This window comes from Hylobates moloch, unplaced genomic scaffold (genome assembly GCF_009828535.3).
Source record: "Hylobates moloch isolate HMO894 unplaced genomic scaffold, HMol_V3 SCAFFOLD_24, whole genome shotgun sequence".
In the NCBI taxonomy this organism is placed as follows: domain Eukaryota; kingdom Metazoa; phylum Chordata; class Mammalia; order Primates; family Hylobatidae; genus Hylobates; species Hylobates moloch.
In genome coordinates this window covers 25627625-25651772 of record NW_026652299.1, presented here as the reverse complement: position 1 = coordinate 25651772, position 24148 = coordinate 25627625, and the positions used below count along the sequence as shown (strand labels likewise).

The 24148-nt window shown below is 39.6% G+C and overlaps 1 protein-coding gene across 8 annotated transcripts in view; it reads right to left on the bottom strand.

The window, feature by feature from the left end:
* Positions 1–24148, bottom strand: part of EPB41L5 (erythrocyte membrane protein band 4.1 like 5) — a 175439-nt gene that overhangs the window by 115843 nt on the left and 35448 nt on the right. For all 8 annotated transcript variants that reach the window (XR_009211878.1, XR_009211879.1, XM_058434302.1 and 5 more), the window contains one exon: positions 1058–1100. Coding sequence is in view for 6 of the 8 variants with exons in the window: in XM_058434302.1 (XP_058290285.1) it covers positions 1058–1100 (43 nt within the window). In the remaining 2 variants the exon portion in view is untranslated. The remainder of the gene's footprint in view (positions 1–1057; positions 1101–24148) is intronic.

Genomic DNA, 24148 nt, shown 5'->3' with positions numbered 1-24148 from the left:
CAATTAGATTGTTTTTTAATATACCAAGCCATCATATTACTATTGTCTCTCATCCCAAGAACAGACAGCTCTAGATTAATTCTAACAGTTCAGAGCCAAACGCATCAAATAAAAGTCTTGACTGTGCAATGTAACAGCCCTGAAAACCTGCTACACTGAAGAATGCCTATGTTTTTTGTTTTTTGGTTTTTTTTTTGAGACGGAGTCTTGCTCTGTCGCCCAGGCTGGAGCGCAGTGGCGCGATCTCGGCTCACTGCAAGCTCCACCTCCCGGGTTCACGCCATTCTCCTGCCTCAGCCTCTCCGAGTACCTGGGACTACAGGAGCCCGCCACCACACCCGGCTAATTTTCTTTTTGTATTTTTAGTAGAGACGGGGTTTCACCGTAGTCTCGATCTCCTGACCTCGTGATCCGCCCGCCTCAGCCTCCCAAAGTGCTGGGATTACAGGCTTGAGCCACCGTGGGATTACAGGCTTGAGCCACCGTTTGTTATTGGCTGCTCATGGTGAATCTTCCCACACAAATACACTTCAGCAAGTTCACTAACTTCTATAATTTCAGTGGTCTCATTATTTTGAGACAAGAGTTGAGGTGCCCTAGTAAGTCTGATAAAAAGTTAAGTTGGATAATGAATAAACAATGGTATTCTCTCTCTGAATGACACTAACATTTCATGTGAATTGTTTCATTTTTCTTAATTTTAAAATATTATCACAAAGTCTCAAAATACTTTCAATATTAGGGCAGATGCCAAACAGGAAAATTCCAACACAAATAATTAGCAAATAACCGTTAAGTATTTCAGGGAAAGTCAATCCCATTTGCAAGCTGCAAGGTTTTCTCCTGGAAAGTTAAGCCCCAATGCAGTTTAATCTAGATTAGTATCAAGCCTATATGACTTGGGGAGTAGCTCAGTGTATCAGAATAAAATGATTTCTAGAAAATGGAAATGCTAAAAAACTCATCTGAAACATGATTTCTTACGTCCTATTAGAAATCAGAATTTCTAATATATTCTATTTCCTTTACCCCCACAAATAATTTTTTCTGCACTTACTTTTTACTTGCTTTTTGATGCTTTTTGTACCATCCAACCAATGCTGAAAAACAAAAACAAAAATTTAGTTAAGCAGATGACAGAACTTTAAAATTTGAATTACTAAAAGTTACTTTTCATTGTGCCTACACTGATAACCGCAAGGAAATACTTCATAAGAGAAAAACCAAAGTGAATGAGAAAAGAGGTGAGAAGGAAGAGTATCTAGCCAATATCCACAGCAAGCTTATGACACACGTGAACAAAAACGACCTAAGACCTGACAGATGACTTTTTTTTTTTTTTTTAATACTTTAAGTTCTGGGATACATGTGCAGAACGTGCAGGTTCGTTACATAAGTATACACATACCATGGTGGTTTGCTGTACCCATCAACATATCATCTACATTAGATATTTCTCCTAATGGTATCCCTCCCCTAGTCCTCACCCTTCCAAAAGGCGCCAGTATGTGATGTTCCCCTCCTTGTGTCAATGTTATCATTGTTCGACTCCCACTTATGAGTGAGAACATGTGGTGTTTGGTTTTCTGTTACTGTGTTAGTTTGCTGAAAATGATGGTTTCCAGCTTCATCTATGTCCCTGCAAAGGACATGAACTCATCCTTTTTTATGGCTGCATAGTATTCCATGGTGTATATGTGCCACATTTTCCTTATCCAGTCTATCATTGATGGGCATTTGGGTTGGTTCCCAGTCTTTGCTATTGTGAACAGTGCTGCAATAAACATATGTGTGCATGTGTCTTTATAGTAGAATGATTTATAATCCTTCGGGTATATATGCAGTAATGGGATTGCTGGCTCAAATGATATTTCTGGTTCTAGATCTTTGAGGAATCACCACACTGTCTTCCACAATGGTTGAACTAATTTACACTCCCACCAAAAAAAGCATTCTTATTTCTCCACATCCTCTCCAGCACCTGTTGTTTCCTGACTTTTTAATGATGGCCATTCTAACTGGTGTGAGATGGTATCTCGTGGTTTTGATTTGCATTTCTCTAATAATCAGTGATGATGAGCTTTTTTTCATGTGTTTGCTGGCCACATAAATGTCTTCTTTTGAGAAGTGTCTGTTCATATCCTTCACCCACTTTTTGATGGTGTTGTTTTTTTCTGGAAAATTTGTTTACGTTTCTTATACATTCTGGGTATTAGCCCTTTGCCAGATGGATAGATTGCAAAAATTTTCTGTACATTGTACATTCTGTACATTGCCTGTTCACTCTGATGATAGTTTCTTTTACTGTGCAGAAGCTCTTTAGTTTAATTAGATCCCATTTGTCAATTCTGGCTTTTGTGGCCATTGCTTTTGGTGTTTTAGTTTGAAGTTTTTGCCCATGCCTATGTCCTGCATGGTATTGCATGGGTTTTCTTCTAGGGTTTTTATGGTTTTAGGTTTTACGTTTAAGTCTTTAATCCATCTTGAGTTAATTTCTGTATAAGGTGTAAGGAAGGGTCCAGGTTCAGTTTTCTGCATATGGCTAGCCAGTTTTCCCAACACCATTTATTAAATAGGGAATCCTTTCCCTATTGCTTGTTTTTGTCAGGTTTGTCAAAGATAAGATGGTTGTGGACGTGTGTTGTTAATTCTGAGGCCTCTGGTCTGTTCCATAGGTCTGTATATCTGTTTTGGTAGCAGCACCATGTTGTTTTGGTTACTGCAGCCTTGTAGTATAGTTTGAAGTCAGGTAGCGTGATGCCTCCAGCTTTGTTCTTTTTGCTTAGGAATGTCTTGTCTATATGGGCTCTTTTTTGGTTCCATATGAAATTTAGTTTTATTTCTAATTCTGTGAAGAAAGTCAATGGTAGGTTGATGGGGATACCACTGAATCTATAAATTACTTTGAGCAGTATGGCCATTTTCATGATATTGATTCTTCCTATCCATGAGCATGGAATGTTTTTCCATTTGTTTGTGTCCTCTCTTATTTCTCTGAGCTGTGGTTTGTAGTTCTCCTTCAAGAGGTCCTCCACATCCCTTGTGAGTTGTATTCCCAGGTATTTTATTCTCTTTGTAGCAACTGTGAATGGGAGTTCACTCATGATTTGGTTATTATTGGTGTATAGGAATGCTTGTGATTTTTGCACATTGATTTTGTATCCTGAGACTTTGCTGAAGTTACTTATCAGCTGAAGGAGATGTGGGGCTGAGATGATGGGGTTTTCTAAATATACAATCATATCATCTGCAAACAGAGGCAATATGACTTCCTCTCTTCCCATCTGAATACGCTTTATTTCTTTCTCTTGCCTGATTGCCCTGGCCAGAACTCCCAATACTATGTTGAATAGGAGTGGTGAGAGAGGGCATCCTTGTTTTGTGCCGGTTTTCAAAGGGAACGCTTCCAGCTTTTGCCCGTTCAGTGTGATATTGGCTGTGGGTTTGTCATAAATAGCTCTTATTATTTTGAGATACTTTCTCTCAATACGTAGTTTATTGAGAGTTTTTAGCATGAAGGGCTGTTGAATTTTATCAAAGGCCTTTTCTGCATCTATTGAGATAATCATGTGGTTTTTGTCTTTGGTTCTGTTTATGTGATGGATTACGTTTATTGATTTGCGTATGTTGAACCAGCCTTGCAACCCAGGGATGAAGCTGACTTGATCATGGTGGATGAGCTTTCTGATGTGCTGCTGGATTGGGTTTGCCGGTATTTTATTAAGGATTTTCGCACTGATGTTCATCAGGGACGGTGGCCTGAAATTTTCTTTTGTTGTTGTGTCTCTGCCAGGTTTTGGTATCAGGATGATGCTGGCCTCATAAAATGAGTTAGGGAGGAGTCCCTCTTTTCCTATTGTTTGTAATAGTTTCAGAAGGAATGGTACCAGCTCCTCTTTATACCTCTGGTAGAATTTGGCTGTGAATCCGTCTGGTCCTGGGCTTTTTTTCATTGGTAGGCTATTAATTACTGCCTCAGTTTCAGAATTTGTTGTTGGTCTATTCAACGATTTGACTTCTTCCTGGTTTAGTCTTGGGAGGGTATATGTGTCCAGGAATTTATCCATTTCTTCTAAATTTTCTAGTTTATTTGTGTAGAGGTGTTTACAATATTTTCTGATGGTAGTTTGTATTTCTGTGGGGTCAGTGGTGATATCCATTTTATCATTTATTGTGTCTATTTGATTCTTCTCTCTTTCCTTCTTTATTAGTCTGGCTAGTGGTCTATCTATTTTGTTAAAATAGAGCTTCCTTCAGGAGTTCTTTACAAAAAATCAGCTCCTGGATTCATTGATTTTTTGAAGGGTTTTTCGTGTTTCTATCTCCTTCAGTTCTGCTCTGTTCTTAGTTATTTCTTGTCTTCGGCTAGCTTTTGAATTTGATTGCTCTTGCTTCTCTAGTTCTTTTAATCGTGATGTTAGGGTGTCGATTTTAGATCTTTCCTGCTTTCTCCTGTGGGCATTTAGTGCTATAAATTTCCCTCTAAACACTGCTTTAGCTGTGTCCCAGAGATTCTGGTATATGGTGTCTTTGATCTCATTGGTTTCAAAGAACTTATTTATTTCTGCCTTAATTTCATTATTTACCCCGTAGTCATTCAAGACCAGGTTGTTCAGTTCCCATGTAGTTGTGCAGTTCTGAGTGAGTTTTTTAATCCTGAGTTCTAATTTGATTGCACTGTGGTCTGAGAGACTGTTTGTTATGACTTCTGTTCTTTTGCATTTGCTGAGGAGTGTTTTACTTCCAATCATGTGGTCAATTTTAAAGTGCGATGTAGTGATGAGGAGAATGTATATTCTGTTGATCTGGGGTGGAGAGTTCTGTAGATGTCTATTAGGTCTGCTTGGTCCAGAGCTGAGTTCAAGTCCTAAATATCCTTGCTAATTTTCTGTCTCATTGATCTTTCTAATATCGACAGTGGGGTGTTAAAGTCTCCCACTATTAATGTCTGGGAGTCTAAGTCTCTTTGTAGGTCTCTAAGAACTTGCTTTATGAATCTGGGTGCTCCTATTTTGGGTGCATATATATTTAGGTTAGCTCTTCTTGTTGCGTTGATCCCTTTACCATGCCCTTGTCTTTTTTTTATCTTTGTTGGTTTCAAGTCTGTTTTATCAGAGCCTAGGATTGCCACCCCTGCATTTTTTTTTTGAGACAGAGTTTCACTCTTGTTGCCCAGGCTGGAGTGCAATGGCGTGATCTCAGCTCACCTCAATCTCTGTCTCCTGGGTTCAAGAGATTTTCTTGCCTCATCCTCCCAAGTAGCTGGGATTACAGGCATGCGCAACCTCACCCGGCTAATTTTTGAATTTTTAGTAGAGACGGGGTTACTCCATGTTGGTCAGGCTGGTCTCGAACTCCCAACCTCTGGTGAACCACCCGCCTTGGCCTCCCAATGTGCTGGGATTACAAGTGTGAGCCACTGTGCCTGGCCAACCCCTGCTTCTTTTTTAACTTTCTAATTGCTTGGTAAATATTCCTCCATCCCTTTATTTTGAGCCTGAGTGTGTCTTTGTCCATGAGATGGGTCTCCTAAATACAGCACACCGAGGGGTCTTGACTTTTTATCCAACTTGCCAGTCTGTGTCTTTTAATTGGGACATTTAGCCCGTTTACATTTAAGGTTAATATTATGTGTGAATTTGATCCTGTCATTATGATATGGGCTCCACCCAGTCCGAACTTCCTGGCAGCTTTGTTTATACTGTGAGGGGAAAACCGCCTACTCAAGCCTCAGTAACGGCAGACGCCCCTCCCCTCACCAAGCTTGAGCGTCCCAGGTCGGCTTCAGACTGCTGTGCTGGCAGCAAGAATTTCAAGCCAGTGGATCTTAGCTTGCTGGGCTCCATGGGAGTGAGATCCACTGAGCTAGACCACTTGGCTCCCTGGCTTCCTGCAGCCAGCTCATTGTCTGCCCAAACGGCCACCCAGTTTTGTGCATGAAACCCAAGGCCCTTGTGGCATAGGCACCTGAGGGAATCTCCTGGTCTGCAGGTGGCTAAGACCATGGGAAAAGCGTAGTATCTGGGCCGGAATGCACCGTTCCTCACAGCACAGTCCCTCATGGCTTCTCTTGGCTAGGGGAGAGAGTTCCCCGACCCCTTGTGCTTCCCGGATGAGGTGATGCCCCACTCTGCTTCGGCTGGCCCTCCATGAGCTGCACCCACCGTCTAACCAGTCCCAATGAGATGAGCTGGGTACCTCAGTTGGAAATGCAGAAATCACCCGCCTTCTGTGTTGATCTCACTGGGAGCTGCAGACTGGAGCTGTTCCTATTCCACCATCTTGCCAGCCATCATGTGACTTCTTAAAACACTTCCTCTGCTCCCTCAGTAACAAGGCTGACATTCTAAGTTTTACCCTTATTTCCCTCACTATTCCCAAATAAATGACTCTTGCAAAACTGTTAAAATTAGAGAAAAAGTATCCCCATATTCCGGTGCCTGATTCATTCTTATAATAAAATGTAAAATTTATTAGCAGATTATAACCAAAAATTAGGTGAAACAATGTTCCCCAAATTTTACAAAACAGATGCTCTTCAGAGGTAGTACTGTTTAAAAGAACCTTCAGAGTAAAATTAGATCTTTCTCATAATCAAGGTTCTATCTATTAAATAAAGAAGTCTGTTCCACAAATAAAAAATGTTAACATTGTGACTATGAGACTTCGAAATGTCCATGACACAAATAGACCTAAAAACCTATTCCAGATATTTCCACTGATAAACCATTCCCAGCTCACTTCTCATTATTAATTCCTTTATGCCACCAAGTCCTAACAGTGACAGGACACACACATCCAACCAAGATATAGTACGTGACTGTGTTCTCTCTGGCATGCTTTCAATTCCAAGCACTCTAAAGGAAAGCTAACTAGTTCACAGAGCCAAGGAATCCAATTTCAGAAACGCAGATAGGCAGAGTGGGTAAACAAAGCTGCATTGTAACTGTTTACTTTTCTTGCCAATTATTTGCCTAGCTGCTTCTCTCCATTCTCCAAGATCCAAAAGTGCAATTCACTGAACTATCAGTGTGGCGGCAAAATACCTTTCCATGTTTAAATAAAATGTTCAGCAAATATTTTTTAAATGCTATGCAATATTTTCTTGAGATTTCAAGTGCGTGGGCTACTGTGCCAACTCTTATCTTTTAATAAGTTCAGCTGGACATCTACTTTTAAGCCTATTTCAATCTAGCAATCTTTAATCTTTCAATGTTGTTTGGCAAGATGGCCAAATAGGAACAGCTCCGGTCTGCATCCTTCCATTAACAGAACACTAGGCCTGCCAGTAGGCAAAAAACAATTCAATTTTCTTTCAGTAGAAAATACTTCAACCTACAGCAGTAAACAGTTCATCCATCACTGTCCAGCCCAGAAATCCAATATCCAAATATTCCAGACTTAACTGACACAAATACCTACTACAGCCTGATGCAAATCATATACTGAGTAAGAGAAAAAACTAGTTTTCATGCCCCAGATTTTCTCCCCAAAACCATGGAACTGGAAGTTGTCCTATCTTCCATGGCTGGTCACCTGGGCACTATTTCATGTAGCCTCTCATCCACCATAGTGAGTGCAAATGAGCACCACCCTTCCAAGGAAGCAATTTGACTAGACAGCAGATAATGTCTCAAAAATATGTGTCTTCAACCCAGCAATTCTACACCTAGAAACCATTATGGATGTGTGTAGATTTACCTACAAGAAATTACATCACAGAAAATTAGGACAACCTATGTATCTAACAAGAGTGAACTGGTTAAAGTATTTTAATATAATAGAGCCCCATATATCCACGAAAAATAATGAAAGCAAATACTTAAGAATTTGAAAAATTGCTTATATTGTTAAATTTTAAAAGGCAGGTTATAAGATATTATAAATTGTTTTGTCAAGATATACAATTTTATATTAAATACATATTTTCATTCACAGAGATAATCTGTAATAATAATGTAACAGAGATGTCATCTCTCGGCTGGTTGAAATTGCTAGTGATTTTTTTTTCTTCCTTGCGCTTTCCTATATAATCCGCTTACTCAACGATGAACACATATTACTTAAGGCAATAATAACGGACCCCTTTATTTTAATGTTTTATATAGGTAATATATTCAAATGGTTTAATTTTTTGGTAAATTTTTGGATGACCAAAAACTATATGGTCATCAGTTCCCCCCAGTCTCTGCCCCCTATTACCCACCCCCTATAACACAGGCATTCCTCCTCCCCAAGATGTTACTAGTTTCTCTTGATTCCTTCCAGAGTTTCCTCAAACAGGGAAGAAGAAAATTTTTCAAGTGTGTGAGTATGTGCACACATGTGTGTTGGCAGAGTGAAGAACATTATCAGTGGACTGAAAATTAATAGGCTAAATATACATTTTGACAGAATAAGTTTTCAGGGATTTAAAAAGAAAACAATTTTTTAAAAAACAGAACACTATTTCAAGAACAATCTCAGCCAGGTAAGGTGGCTCACACCTGTAACCCCAGCACTTTGGGAGGCCAAAGCGGGCAATCACCTGAGGTCAGGAGTTTGAGACCAGCCTGGCCAACATGGTGAAACCCCGTCTCTACTAAAAATACAAAAATTAGCTGGGCGTGGTGGCAGGCGCCTGTAATCCCAGCTACTTGGGAGGCTGAGGCATGAGAATCGCTTGAACCCAGGAGGCGGAGGTTGCAGTGAGCCAAGATTGCACCACTGCACTCCAGTCTGGGTGACAGAGTGAGAGAGACTCCATCTCAAAAAAAAAAAAAAGAGAACAATCTAAAGTCTTTCTTAGACAGTTATAACTTAAATTTCTCCCTGTTTAAAACTATTTAGGACTAGTCTCACAAATATACCTTTCCAGTCTAATTTGTCACAGTAGCTCCTGCTTATAATCACAGCTACTCAGGAGGCTAAGGCAGAGGCATCGTTTGAGGCCAGGAGTTTGAGACTAACCTGGGCAACACAGTTAAGACTGGTCTCTAAAAAAAATTTTCTTTTAATTAGCTGAGCATGGTGGCATGTGCCTACAGTCCCCCAGTTATTTGGGAGGCTGAGGCGAAAGAGCTGCTTGAGTCCAGGAGTTTGAGGCTTCAAGGGAACTATGATACTGCACTCCAGCCTGGGCAACAGAACAAGACCCCATCTCTAAAACGTTAAGTACATAAATAAACATAAAATCACCCTAGTGAGAGAAAGGATCATAGTTTTCTTTCAGGCAGGCATTTTCATCTCTTTTCTACTTATATATAATAGTTTCTAATACCTGCACTCCCTTAAGATGACCCAAAACTCAGATAAAGCATCAAACACATTTTAAAGTGAGATTTAGGAGCTGTGGGAGTTCTGGGTGATGTTCTTCTGGGAAAGGTCTGAGTTCATGTTTGCATATTCTCAAGTCTGTTTTCTTTCATCTCCTCCACATTCCAAGACCGAGGTCTGGAAAATTCAGGCCTCAGAGACAGGCACTGATATGATAGTGTTTTCCTTGAATCAGGGTCTTCAGGAGTTGAGTTTATATTACACTAGAGGATAAAAGTGAAAGCACACAGATATAGATTACTAGTAAGATTCTCTTTCCTCACTGTACCTTAAAAAGGAGACAACTTCCCTTCTATTTCCTACTTTTAAAGTTTAATTGACAAAGATATATCAAAGGATGTAGAAAGCCACATTTCTTTCCATCCTATTGAACTAGGCATGGGAGAACAATTATCGACTTGTATCTTAAAATATAAATAATATGTAACCACAAACATAACAGCCATAAGTAAACCAAACAAAGAATCACCTAAGGAGTGTCCATAAAACACTAACATACACATACCCTCATCCTAGACCCTATGGTCAAATATGGTCTGTAAACAGCTCTTCAAATGAATGACTCCTGCCTTCTAACCACTTAACCTACATGCCTCTAATAAAGAAATGCACCACCACTACTCTGGCTCAAAGACCAAAGAGCTTATAGTAGAGAAATGTTAACCATCTTTCAAACCAATTGCCTCTGCAAAAAGTATTTCTGTGACTACAGGTTTATGCTCTGAATTAAAGAATTATTTTAAAACAAATTTTTACATTTTGAATAATCTTAAAAGTTAAAAACCTATACTAAGGAAAGAGAGGATGAATACATAGCATTACTGTGTTCTAACTGAAAACACTTCAATTGGATCTAGATTCCACTACAAACTTCCTGAGTGACTACTTTTTTTGAGTTAACAGTTTGTATTATAAGACATTCCAAATGAAGACTTAAATCACCATTAAAATATATCTTCCACTGTGCCTTTCTGCATATTATTAGTATGCTCTAGGGATTTTTCTTTTTTTTTTTTGAGATGGAGTTTCACTCTTGTCACCCAGGCTGGAGTGCAGTGGCGCGATCTGGGCTCACTGCTACCTCCGCCTCCTGGGTTAAAGCGATTCTCCTGCCTCAGACTCCTGAGTAGCTGGGATTACAGGCGCCTGCCACCACGCCCGGCTAATTTTTATTATTTTTAATAAAGACGGGGTTTTGCCATGTAGGCTGGACTTGAACTCCTGACCTCAGGCGTTCCACCCATCTCGGCCTCACAAAGTATTGGGATTACAGGCGTGAGCCACTGTGCCCAGCCAGTGGCTGGGATTTTTTTTTTTAACCTTTATTTTAGATTCAGGGGTACACGTGCAGGTTTGCTATACAGGTAAATTGCATGTCATGGGGGTTTGGTATACGGGTTATTTTGCCACCCAGGTAATAAGCATAATACATTCTATAAGGGCAATATGGTAGTTTTTTCACGAGTTACGTAGGTTATATATTCACTTTCCAGAGATAAAGTACATAATCTATTTTGGAAATACACTTTAAAAAGGGAGACAGCTTGCTACCAAAATTGCATAGGAGCTCACTAGGTTTTGACGGTCATTTTTACACTTAATTCACTTTTTTTTTGTTGTTTTTTTTGAGACCAAGTCTTACTCTGTTGCCCAGGCTAGAGTGCAATGGTGTGATCTTGACTCACTGCAACCTCTGCCTCCCTAGTTCAAGCAATTCTCAAGCCTCAGCCTCTCAAGTAGCTGGGACTACAGGCATAAGCCACCATGCCTGGCTAATTTTTTATTTTTTATTTTTAGTAGAGACAGGTTTTCACCATGTTGGCCAGGCTAGTCTTGAACTCCTGACCTCATATGATCTGCCCACCTCAGCCTTCCAAAGTGCTAGAATTACAGCTGTGAGCCACCACACCCAGCCCACTTATTTTATTACTGTTCAACCATGTATCTATTTACAATATAGTCGAACTCACATTCTGACCACTTCAAAACACCCTCTATTTTAAAACAGCTAAACACATTTTTAGAACCCAGTAAAAGTTCATCAGAGCCTTATATGATCTTATTTCCCACACTCCTCATCACTAATTTTAAACAGAATTCTCTGTGGTATTCAGTCCATATCTTAATCTTAAGAATCAAAATACATAAATTCAAATCCAGTCTCTAGAAATCACTAGACCTCACTTAAACCTTTTATTCTTCACAGGAGATTTTTCTGAGGATCAAATTAAAAAACTATGGCTTCAAACCCCATAATTATTGAACAAATAAAATGAATTATATCTACATTTCTTTAAATGAATTATTGAATATTTATAATACAGTATTTTATAATGTAGCAATAAACATTAACTGAAACAAAACTATCTAGATAAAAGAAAACATACTGTTACTTTCATACACTGATAAGTTTAATTTGTAAATATAATCAAACAGCTTTAAAGTCTATCTCTTTGACCTGATGATTCCATTCCTTCTAATTTAATTTTTTAAAAATCCAGAATACTGACAAGGATTTACAAAGATGATCAACTTCAGAATATTAGCCATAAATTATAAACAATCATTATTGGGCAGCAGTAAGATCAGGAGTTTTCCTGAAAAATTCAACAAGGTCATCCTTCTCTAGACTTACTCCTTCAACTTTTTAGTTCTTCATTGTTCAGCAAATATGTGTGTTACAATATACACATATATACATTTAACATGTTATTTATTTCTATGTTTTTCACCTCCCACTATCTTACTGAATCCTACTGTTCTCAGCTGAATCCCTGAATACAATGCAATCATTTGCCAGTGATAATTTTATTTCCTTCTAATCTTTATAATTTTCTCTTCTCCATAACTGCATTTGCTGGTACTTCTACTATGAAATTAAGTAGCAATGGTAATAGTAGGCATCCTTGTCATCTTCTTCTCTTTATTAGAAATGCTTATATTATTAATCTAGTGATCTCAAAAAAATCAAAATTCAGTATAAAAAATAAAAAATGGAGAGCTAGTGAGCAACTACCAGCTCTATTCTCCACAGGTGCCACATGTTGGACCATCTGTCTACCCATGCTTACATCAAGAACCAAGGAAGTTTTGAAAAAAAAAAATTACAGAACAAGCTTTCCAACCAATTTAAGAAAAAGACAAAACATAACACTGACATCTTAAAATTCTTTTAAGTATTTATGAGAAATGCTATCTATGTTTCTCTTTTCTAAAAGCATAATATACAGTATCATGTTATACAAGATACACCTGATGCATGATACCTACCATCTAAGTAACTTATTTTTCTTTAAAAACTTCACTGAATAGGCCAGGTGCGGTGGCTCATGCCTGTAATCCCAACACTTTGGGAGGTCGAGGAGGGCAGATCACCTGAGGTCAGGAATTCAAGACCAGCCCAGCCAACGTAGTGAAACCCTGTCTCTACTAAAAAAAAAAAAAAAATTTAGCCAGGCATGGTGGTGCATGCCTGTAGTCCCGGCTACTCGAGGAGCTGAGACAGGAGAATTGCTTGAACCCGAAAGGCAGAGGCTGTAGTGAGCTGAGATCACACCACTGCACTCCAGCCTGGGCAACAAAGTGAGACTCCTTCTCGAAGAAAAAAAAAAAAAACAAACCACTTTCCTGAACCAGTTAAAATTCTAATTTCTAAATATAACCTTTTCAAACTTCACCAAGCACAGACATGTATGTTTGAGGATTACATTTTGCTCCCAAGACATGGTTTGTTTGTTCCACGCTATGTTTATTTTTTAAGGTTTTATTATGAAATAGAGAGTCACACAAAGTTGGAATGATAGTAAGAAGAGGCCCAGTTCTGTGTACACTTCTGCCAATGCTTACATTTTAACATAACTACAGTACAATATTAGAATCAGTAAACTAACATTGGTACAAAGTGCATGTATAGTTCTGTGTCATTTTATCACATTTAGATTCCTATCCTAATACCACAATCAAGATAAAGAAATATTCCATTATCACGAAGAACTCTCTCATATTACTCATTTATAGTCACCACTCCTCCAACTCCAATATCCCTAACCCTTAGCAACCATTAATTTGATCTCAATCTCTATAACTGTGTCATTTCAAGAATGTTACATAAATAGAATCATATAATAAATAACCTTTTGATACTGCTTTATTTCCTATCCAGCATAATGCCCTCTGAAATCCATCCAAGTTGTTATATATCAATAGTTTTTTCTTTTTATTGCTGAGTAGTATTACATAGTATGATTGTGCCACTGTTTAATCATTCACTTACTGTAGGACATTGTGGTTGTTTCAAGTTTTTTGCTACTACAAATAAAGATGCCATGAACAATCATGCTCAGGTTTTTGTGTGGAAATAAGTCTTCATCTCTCTGGGATAAATGGTCAGGCATACAACTGATGAGTCCTATGGTTTAAGTATATGTTTAGTTTTAAAAGAAACTGCCAGATTATCTTCCAGAGTAGCGATATCACTTTACGATCCCAACACCAATGTATGAGATCCCGTTTCTGCACATTCATTTGGAGTTGTCACTATGTTTTACTTTAGTTGTTTTAATAGATGTGTAGTGAAAACATCTCACTGAGGTCTTAATTGGCACTTCCCTGATGGCTAGTCTAACATCTTTTCATGAATTTGTCATCTGTATATCCTCTCAGGTGAAATGTCTCTTCATGTCTTTTGTTCATTTTTGAATTAGACTGTTTGCTTTCTAATTGTTGAGCTGAGGAGCTTGTTTTGTTTTGTTTTTGGTTGAGACACAGTTTCGCTCTGTCGCCCAGGTTTGAGGTGCACTGGCTGTCACAGCTCACAGCAGCCTCCACCTCCCAGGCTTAAGCGATCCTCCTGCCCAGCCTCCCAAGTAGCCACAGCACTAAACTAATTTTTTTTTTTTTTTTTTTTTTTGTAGAGACAAGGTCTCACTATATTGCCCAGGCTAGTCTCGAACTCCTGAGCTCAAGTGATCCTCTTGCCTTGGCCTCCCAAAGTGCTGGGATTACAGGCGTGAGCCACTGCGCCCAGCTAGGCATTGTGTATATATATGCTAGACACGACTTCCTGGTCAAATGTGTGATATACAAATATTTTCTCCCAGTCTGTAGCTTAGCTTCTCGTTCTATTAACAGGGTCTTTCCCAAAGCAAAAGTTTTTAATTTTTTATGAAGTCCATTTTATCTTTTTTTTTTTTAAATCATCCTTTTGGTATCATGTTTACTAGTAACTCTTCTCTAAACTTTAGGTCCCACAGATTTTTCTCCTGTTTATCTGTCCCTAAGTTTTATAGTTTTACATTTTATATTTAGGCTCGTTACACATTTTGAGTTAACTTTTGTACAAGTATAAGGTTTAAGTCAAGGTTTTTTTTGTCTTACAGATATCCAGCTGCTCGAGCACTTTTTTTGTTTTGTTTTGTTTTCCTTCTTCCACAGGTTCTAATCCAGCACCATTATTAAGACTATTCTTCCACTGAATTACTTTGGCACCTTTGACAAAAATCAGAGGTCATATTTGTGTATGGCTATTTCTTTCCATTGATCTACACGTCTGTCGCTTTGCCAATACCACACAGTTTTGATTATGAAAGCTACATAGTAAGTCTTGAAATTGGGTAGCATGGTTCTTCCCATTTTATTCCCCTTTTTTAAAATTACTTTAGCCATTCTAGTAGTCCTCTGTCTTTCCATACAAATTTTAGAATAATCTTACTTATATCTACAAAAGATCTTACTGGAATTTTGAGAAAAACTCCATTAAACCTGTATATCAATTTGGGGAGAACTGGTATCTTTGTTGAGTCTTCCATCCAATGTAGAATGTCTTTCCATTTACTTTTATCTTTGATTTCTCCATCAGCCACGCTATTTTTAAAAATACGTTTAACAACTTTTTAAAAATAGACAATTTAACCTAGAAATCTGGATTTCAGCTTTTCTTGAAATACCTGAAGATCCAGCAATGCTGGTACAACAAACCTATTTAACAGCAAATGCCTGGAGCTAGGTGGTAGTTGCCGTATACTCTTTTGCAGGTAAAGGTAATATGCTTCCCACTTCATCACATCCCCTCCACCAATCCTCTTTGATCCTCTACAGTCTGCTGGATATCAGCTATGATTTATCATCACGCTATCTATATTTCTCTGTCTCTATCCCTATCAAAAATGAGAAAAAGGCTGGACACAGTGACCCACACCTATAATGCCAACACCTTAGAGGGCAAAGGCAAGAGGATCACTTGAGGCCAGGAGTTCCAGAACAGCCTGGGCAGTCTCTACAAAATTATTATTTTTTAAATTAGCCAGGCATGGTGGTGCACACCTGTAGTCCTGCCTACTTGGGAGGCTGCGGTGGGCGGATCACTTGAGCCCAGGGGTTCAAGGCTACAGTGAGCTCTGATCATGCCACTGCACTCCAGCCTGGGCAGACACAGACAGCAAAACCCTGCTTCTTTTATTTAAAAATAAAATAAAGGAAAATACAAAACAAAACAAGTATGCAGCAAGATTTTTTTTTTAAATGAGAGAAACCATATTTCTTCTTGGAAGTAAATAACCATGCAAAATCTTTAATGTGCACACCAACTTGCTTCCCTTCTTTCGCTCTCCTGCCTGGTCCATGAAAACATTTGATTTTAAGACTGAAAACTGTTCCTTCAAAATGTATCAAACGTGTTCTCCCGGAAATCGGTACAGTTAATTCTTCAATTATTTTGCAAAGTCTTATTGTACTAACCTAAAACTACTCAATATCAAAATGAAAAATACATTACTTCTACTGTGGAAAGTCCTGTATACAAGAAACTACCCAAAATTGTCACTTTTTCAACCACTAATATTGGCAATGCTCCTGTCATGGGTGGCTTTGCTACATGTACGATTTTTATGACAGCAAAAAAAAAAAGTGTTTCCCCAAGCCTTCATCAAGAAAGAATATATTACCATAAAAATATTTGTTTAGTTATACAATGAGATTTAATAACAAAGTTGTACGAACAGCAAAAAAAAAAAAAAGATTATAAATGTTTGATGGCATAACTGTCTTAAAGATTTAAACAGAAAAACTCACAAATTTATACCATTATCCATCTTCCCTTAAGCTATAGGTTATTCCCTTGCTAAAGAAGGGTTACTAAATTGGAGAATTCATAGTTGGGCTTTGGGGAGATCTGAATTACTATGTATAGATAAAATGTTATGTGTATGTACATTTTTCTAGGGAAAGAGTCCATAGATTTCATAACTCTAAGTTTAAGACTATATAAAAGGATATTAAATTACATTTAGATTTTGAAATAGACGATGGGGAAGAATTCTGCAGTCCACTAAAACAAAGATGACTATATATTCTGGTTTACCAGAATAATACTGGCGGCTTGTACCTACTATCTCAACCCCTCATTTATTAAGTACCCCTTTTACTGTCTAAAGTGGCCTACTTGAAAAACTGACAAAAAACAAACAGAGAACATGGCCAGACATGGTAGCTCACACTTGTAATCCCAGCACTTTGCAAGGCTGAAGAGGATCACTTGCATCCAGGAGATTGAGACCAGTCTGGGCAACATGGTGAGCCCTGATCTCTACAAAAAAATAAAGAATTAGCCAGGCGTGGTGCGGGCCTATAGTCCCCGCTACTCAGGAGGCTGACATGGGAGGATTGCTTGAGCCTGGGAGGTCGAGGCTGCAGTAAGCTGTGATGGCGTCACTACACTCCAGCCTGGGTGACAAAGTGAGACCCTGTCTCAAAATGGAAAGAAAAGAAAATCTGAATACACCTGTAACAAGTAAAGGAATGAGTCAATAATCAAAAACTTCTCACAAAAGCCCAGAACCAGATGGTTTCAATGACGAATTCTACCAAATGTTGAAAGAATTAACATTAATCTTTCACAAGATTTTCCAAAAAAATACAAGGGGAGGGATGGTTTTCCCACCTTGTTCTACAAGACCAGCACTACCCTGACACCCAAACCAGAAAAAAAAAGTCACAAGAAAACTACAGACTAATATCCTTTATGAATATAGTACCAAAATAATCACCAAATACTGGCAAACCAGTGGTCAGGTGTGGTGGCTCACGCCTGTAATCCCAACATTTTGGGAGGCTGAGGCAAAAGGATCGCTTGCATACAGGAGTTCAAGACCAGCCTGGACAATGTGGCGAAACCCCATCTCTACTAAAAATTCAAAAACTAGCCGGGCACAGTGGCACATGCCTGTCATCCCAGCTCCTTGGGAGGCTGAGGCAGGAGAATCGCTTGAACCAGGAGGCAGATGTTGCAGTGAGCCAAGATCACACCACTGCACTCCAGCCTGGGCAACAGAGCAAGACTCCATCTCAAAAAAAAAACAAAACAAAACAAAAAAAAGACTATAAACCATGACTAAGTGGGATTTATCCCAAAAATTCAAGGTTGGTTCAACATTAAAAAAATAAATAAATAAATAACATACCATATAAACACATTTTTTTTAAAACCTCACATCATCCTCTCAATAGATGCAGAAAAATCAATTGACAAAACTGAACAACCTTTCATTGTGAAAGCCTCAACGAACTAGGAATAGAAAAGACCTTCCCTCAACCTGATTAAGGGCATCTATAAAATTCCCACATCATACTTGATGGTAGAAGACTGAACATTTTCCCCACTAAGATCAGGAATACGTCAAGGGTGTCCACTCCCACTGCTTCTATTCAACATTTTATTGAAGGTTCTAGCCAGGGCACTGAGGCAAGAAAAGGAAAGAAAAAAAGTCAAGACATCCAGATTCTAAAGGAAGACATAAAACCATCTTTTTGCAGATGACATGATCTTATACATAAAAACACATTAATAAACAAGTTCAGCAAGACTACAGGATACAAAATAAATATACAAAAATCGGTTGCAGGTGGTGGTTGCCGTATACTCTTTTGCAGGTAAAGGTAATATGCTTCCCACTTCATCACATCCCCTCCACCAATCCTCTTTGATCCTCTACAGTCTGCTGGATATCAGCTATGATTTATCATCACGCTATCTATATTTCTCTGTCTCTATCCCTATCAAAAATGAGAAAAAGGCTGGACACAGTGGCCCACACCTATAATCCCAACACCTTAGAGGGCAAAGGCAAGAGGATCACTTGAGGCCAGGAGTTCCAGAACTCAAAGGAATAAAATGCTTAGGAATAAATTTAGCCAAGGAAATGAGACTTCTATAAACTGAAACTATAAAACATTGTTTTAAAAAATTAAAAACCTAGGGAGGCTGAGGCAGGAGAATGGCGTGAACCCGGGAGGCAGAGGTTGCAGTGAGCCGAGATCACACCATTGCACTCCAGCCTGGGCGACAGAGCAAGACTCCATCTCAAAAAAAACTAATACATAGAAAGACATTCCATGTTCACAGATCAGAAGACTTTACATTGTTAAAACGGCAATATTCCCCAAATTGATATACAGATTCAATGCAATCCCTACGAAAATTCCAACTGCCTTTTTTGCATAAATGGATAAGCTGACCCTAAGATTTATATGGAAATTCAAGGGACTCAGAATAACCAAAAGAATACTGAAAAAAGAAGACAGCTGGAGAACTCACACTTCCCAATTTTAAGACTTACTACAAAGTTACCATAATCAAGACACTGTGGTACTGGCATAAGGATCAACATAAAGATCAATGGAACAGGCCAGGCGCAGTGGCTCACGCCTATAATCCCAGCACTTTGGGAGGCTGAGGCAGGCAGATCGCCTGAGGTCAAGAGTTCGGGACCAGCCTGCCAACATGAACAAACCCCATCTCTGCTAAAAAATTAGCTGGGCATGGTGGTGCATGCCTGTAGTCCTGGCTGCTTGGGAGGCTAAGGCAGGAGAATCACTTGGACCCGGGAGGCAGAGGTGGGGTGTGCCAAGTTCGCACAATTGCACTCCAGCCTGGGCAACAAAAGTGAAACTCTGTCTCAAAAAAAAAAAAAAAATATATATATATATATATATATATATATATAGAAGAGGGAATCCAGAAATAAACCCACGTATCTATAGTCTATAGTAAATAGATTTCCAACAAGCATGCAACAAGACCCTTCAATGGGGAAAGAACAGTCATTTTAACAAGTGGTGTTAGGATCACTGGATATTCACATGCTAAAGAATGAAGGTGGACCCCAACTTCATAGCATATACAAAAATTAACTCTAAATCAATCAGATGCCTGTCGTCCCAGCTACTTTGGAGGCTGAGGCAGGAGAACTGCTCGAACGGGGAAGCAGACATTGCAGTGAGCCGAAATTGCACCACTGCACTCCAACCTGGCGACAGAGTGAGACTCTGCCTCAAAAAAAAAAAAAAAAAGAAAAAAAAAAACCTTTTAGAAGAAAACATGTAAATCTGTATGACCTCAGAATAGGCAATCGTTTCATAGATATAACACAAACAACATAAGCAACCAAAGTAGGTAAACTGGATTTCATCACAATGTAAAACTTTTGTCAAAGGACACTATCAAGAAAGTGAAAAGTAGGGGAAAAAAATTTGCAAATGTATCTGACAAGGGCTGAGTACCTGGAAAATATAAAGAACTCTTACAACTCAACAGCAAAAAGGCAAATAACACACTTTAAAAATCAGGCAAAGGATTTGAACAGACATTTCTCCAAAGAAGATACACAAATGGCAAATAAGCACATGAAAAGATGCTCAACATCATTAGTCATTAGGGAAATACAAATCAAAACCACAATGAGACACCATTTCATACCAACTAGAATGACTAAACCAAAAAGAAGGGGAAATCACAAGTTGGCAAGGATGCGGAGAAACAGGAATCCTCATACACTGCTAGTAGGGAGTGTGGAATGGTGCCATCACTGGAAAAGTTTGGCACAAGCAATCCTCCCACCTGAGCCTCCCAAGTAGCTGGAACTACAGGCACACACCACCACACCTGGCTAATTTTTGTATGTTGTAGAGACAGGGTTTTGCCATGTTGCCCAGGCTGGTCTCGAACTCCTGGGCTCAAGCAATCCGCCCACTTCAGTCTCCCAAAGTACTGGGATTACAGACCACCATGCCCAGCCTTCAGAGCAGCATTATTCATAACAGCCAAATAGTAGAAATACTCCAAATGTCCATCAATGGATGAGTAAATAAAATGTGATATATCCATACTACACAATATTATTGAGCAATAAAAAGGAATCAACTACTAAGATATGCTACAACAAGGATGAACCGTGAAAACATTATGCTAAGTACATTTCCAGATTCCAAAGGCCACCTATTACACGATTCCATTCAAATGAAATTTTCAAAATAGGCAAATCCATAGACAGCGTTTGCCAGATGCTGGGAAGAGGGGTAAATGGGGAATGACTGGTAATGTGTAAGAGGGTTTCTTTGGGGGTGATGAAAATGTTCTGGAATTAGTGATGATGGCTACACAACTCTAAATATACTGAAAACTCTGAACTGTACAATCTAAAATGGTGAACTTTATGGTATGTAAATTCCGTCATGTTTTTTTAAGTGGCCTACTTTACAGAAAAAAATGATATCGTCATGCTAACTAAAACCGACTCCTTCTTTCACTTAAGCATGCCTTCTCTCTTCTCTTTAAGCCTCCTACTCCAAACCAAACCTCTGAGGTAATAACTCTTCAATACAATTGTCAAAGGAGTGCTTTATGTTCCACTGTGTATTTGTAAGGTGACAAGTTTCACAATCCCTTCCTTTTTCCAAATAATTCAGTCCATCCAAGATCAAAGAAACAGCAAAAAATAAAAAAATAAAAAAATAACTCAGTCCAGAAATAATTAGGTTGTCTGAGCAAGACCAGTATCTACACAGGGAGAGGCTAGAGACTGGTTCCATACATGCTGAGTGATCAATATAGTAAACCTACTGGTGATAATCATAGCCTGGTTTCTATAGAAGAGAACTACAGATATGGAAAGAGAAAAAAAACTTCAAGAAGCCCTGTAGTGTTAGACTGGAATTTCAATTATTTATGGGTGTTGAAGTTATGGTATTCATGGTATTCGAGAGAGAGAGACAGAGAGAGAGATATGGAGAAATAAACATAAACACATATTCCCTAAATCTGGCCACAAGACTCATTGGAGAATTGGCTAATTCCAGGCCTGGAGTAGGGCACTGCAAGATGAACACGGCATACCTTCATAAGCCAGAAAGTAAGGCAGAGCTCAAAGAATGAAGGGGCCATATCAAATGAACATAGAAGACATCTTGAAGCAGCTTCCATTGACGATACTTGCGAAAATTTGAGCAACAAATTAAATGATAGTAACAGATATAACTCATTGAATAAAACAGGAATCTATTAGTTCATAAATAAATAGAAAGTTTGATGAAGAAGAGTCTCAATGTAACTGCCCACAAAATAGTTAATGGCAAAGGGAAAAAAGAGTAACTTCATAGTGGTGAGGCCTAGTAGAAACCACCTTAATCAAGGGATCAAATTTAGTATCACTAGTAATGAGACCAAATGAAAGTACATGACACCCAATAGGACAGAATGAAACACAGGATCACTTCGGTTATTTTTCTGCCAAAGGTGCCAAGATTACTCTACTTTATGAGGGAACATCAGACAAACCCAAATTGAGGGATAATATACAAAATAACTGTCCTGTATCTTCAAAAGCATCAAAGTCATGAAAGTCAAGGCAAGACTGAGGAAACCACAGTATTCCAGGTTAAAGGCAACAAGGCAACTAAAGAAACATGAAAACTAAATGCCAAGCATGGCCAGGTGCGGTGGCTCACGCCTGTAGTCTCAGAACTTTCAGAGGCTGAGATGGGCAGATCACAAGGTCAGGAGTTCAAGACCAGCCTGGCCAATGTGGTGAAACCCTGTCTCTACTAAAAATACAAAAATTAGCCGGGCATGGTGGTGTGCATCTGTAGTCCCAACTACTCAGGAGGCTGAGGCAGAAGAATCACTTGAACCTGGGAGGTGGAGGTTACAGTGAACCAAGACCACACCACTGCACTCCATCCTGGGCGACAGAGCAAGACTCCGTCTCAAAAAAAAAAAAAAAAAAAAAAAATGCAGGAGGTTCCAAGATGGCCGAATAGGAAGAGCTCCAGTCTACAGCTCCCAGCGTGAGCAACGGAGAAGACACGTGATTTCTGCATTTCCAACTGAGGTACTGGGTTCATCTCACTGGGGCTTGTTGAACAGTGGCTGCAGCCCACCGAGCAAGAGCCAAAGCAGGGCAAGGCATCGCCTCACCCAGGAAGTGCAAGGGGTCAGGGAATTCCCTTTCCTAGCCTAGGGAAGCTGTGACAGACAGCACCTGGAAAATCGGGTCACTCCCACCCTAATACTGCACTTTTCCAACGGTCTTAGCAAACAGCACACCAAGAGATTATATCTTGGCTCCTGGCTCGGAGGGTCCCACACCCACAGAGCCTCACTCACTGCTAGCACAGCAGTCTGAGAACGAACTGCAAGGTGGTAGACAGGCTGGGGGAGGGGCACCCGCCATTGGTGAGGCATGAGTAGGTAAACAAGGCAGCCAGGAAGCTCGAACTGGGTGGAGCCCACCTCAGCTCAAGGAAGCCTGCCAGCCTCTGTAGACTCCACCTCTAGGGGCAGGGCATAGCTGAACAAAAGACAGCAGAAACTGCAGACTTAAATGTCCCTGTCTGATAGCTTTGAAGAGAGTAGTGGTTCTCCCAGCATGGAGTTTGAGATCTGAGAACAGACAGACTGCCTCCTCAAGTGGGTCCCTAACCCCCGAGTAGCCTAACTGGGAGGCACCTCCCAGTAGGGGCCGAATGACACCTCACATGGCCAGGTGCCCTTCTGAGACGAAGCTTCCAGAGAAACGATCAGGCAGCAACATTTGCTGTTCTGCAACATTTGCTGTTCTGCAGCCTCCGCTGATGATACCCAGGCAAACAGGGTCTGGAGAGAAACTCCAGCAAACTCCAACAGACCTGCAGCTGAGGGTCCTGACTAACAAACAGAAAGGACATCGGCACCAAAACCCCATCTGTACGTCACCATCATCAAAGACCAAAGGTAGATAAAACCACAAAGATGGGGAAAAAAACAGAGCAGAAAAGCTGAAAATTCTACAAATCAGAGCACCTCTTCTCCTCCAAAGGAACGCAGCTCCTCACCAGCAATGGAACAAAGCTGGATGGAGAATCACTTTGACAAGTTGAGAAAAGAAGGCTTCAGACGATCAAACTTCTCCGAGCTAAAGAAGGAAGTTCGAACCCATTGCAAAGAAGCTAAAAACCTTGAAAAAAGATTAGATGAATGGCTAACTAGAATAACCAGTGTAGAGAAGTCCTTAAATGACCTGAAATGGAGCTGAAAACCATGGCACGAGAACTATGTGACACATGCACAAGCTTCAGTAGCCGATTCGATCAAGTGGAAGAAAGGGTATCAGTGGTTGAAGATCAAATGAATGAAATGAAGCGAGAAGTGAAGTTTAGAGAAAAAAGAGCAAAAAGAAATGAACAAAGCCTCCAAGAAATATGGGACTATGTGAAAAGACCAAATCTATGTCTGATTGGTGTACCTGAAAGGGAAGGGGAGAATGGAACCAAGTTGGAAAACAGTCTTCAGGATATCATCCAGGAGAACTTCCCCAACCTAGCGAGGCAGGCCAACATTCAAATTCAGGAAATACAGAGAACGCCACAAAGATACTCCTCAAGAAGAGCAACTCCAAGACACATAATTGTCAGATTCACCAAAGTTGAAATGAAGGAAAAAATGTTAAGGGCAGCCAGAGAGAAAGGTCAGGTTACCCACAAAGGGAAGCCCATCAGACTAACAGCGGATCTCTCAGCAGAAACT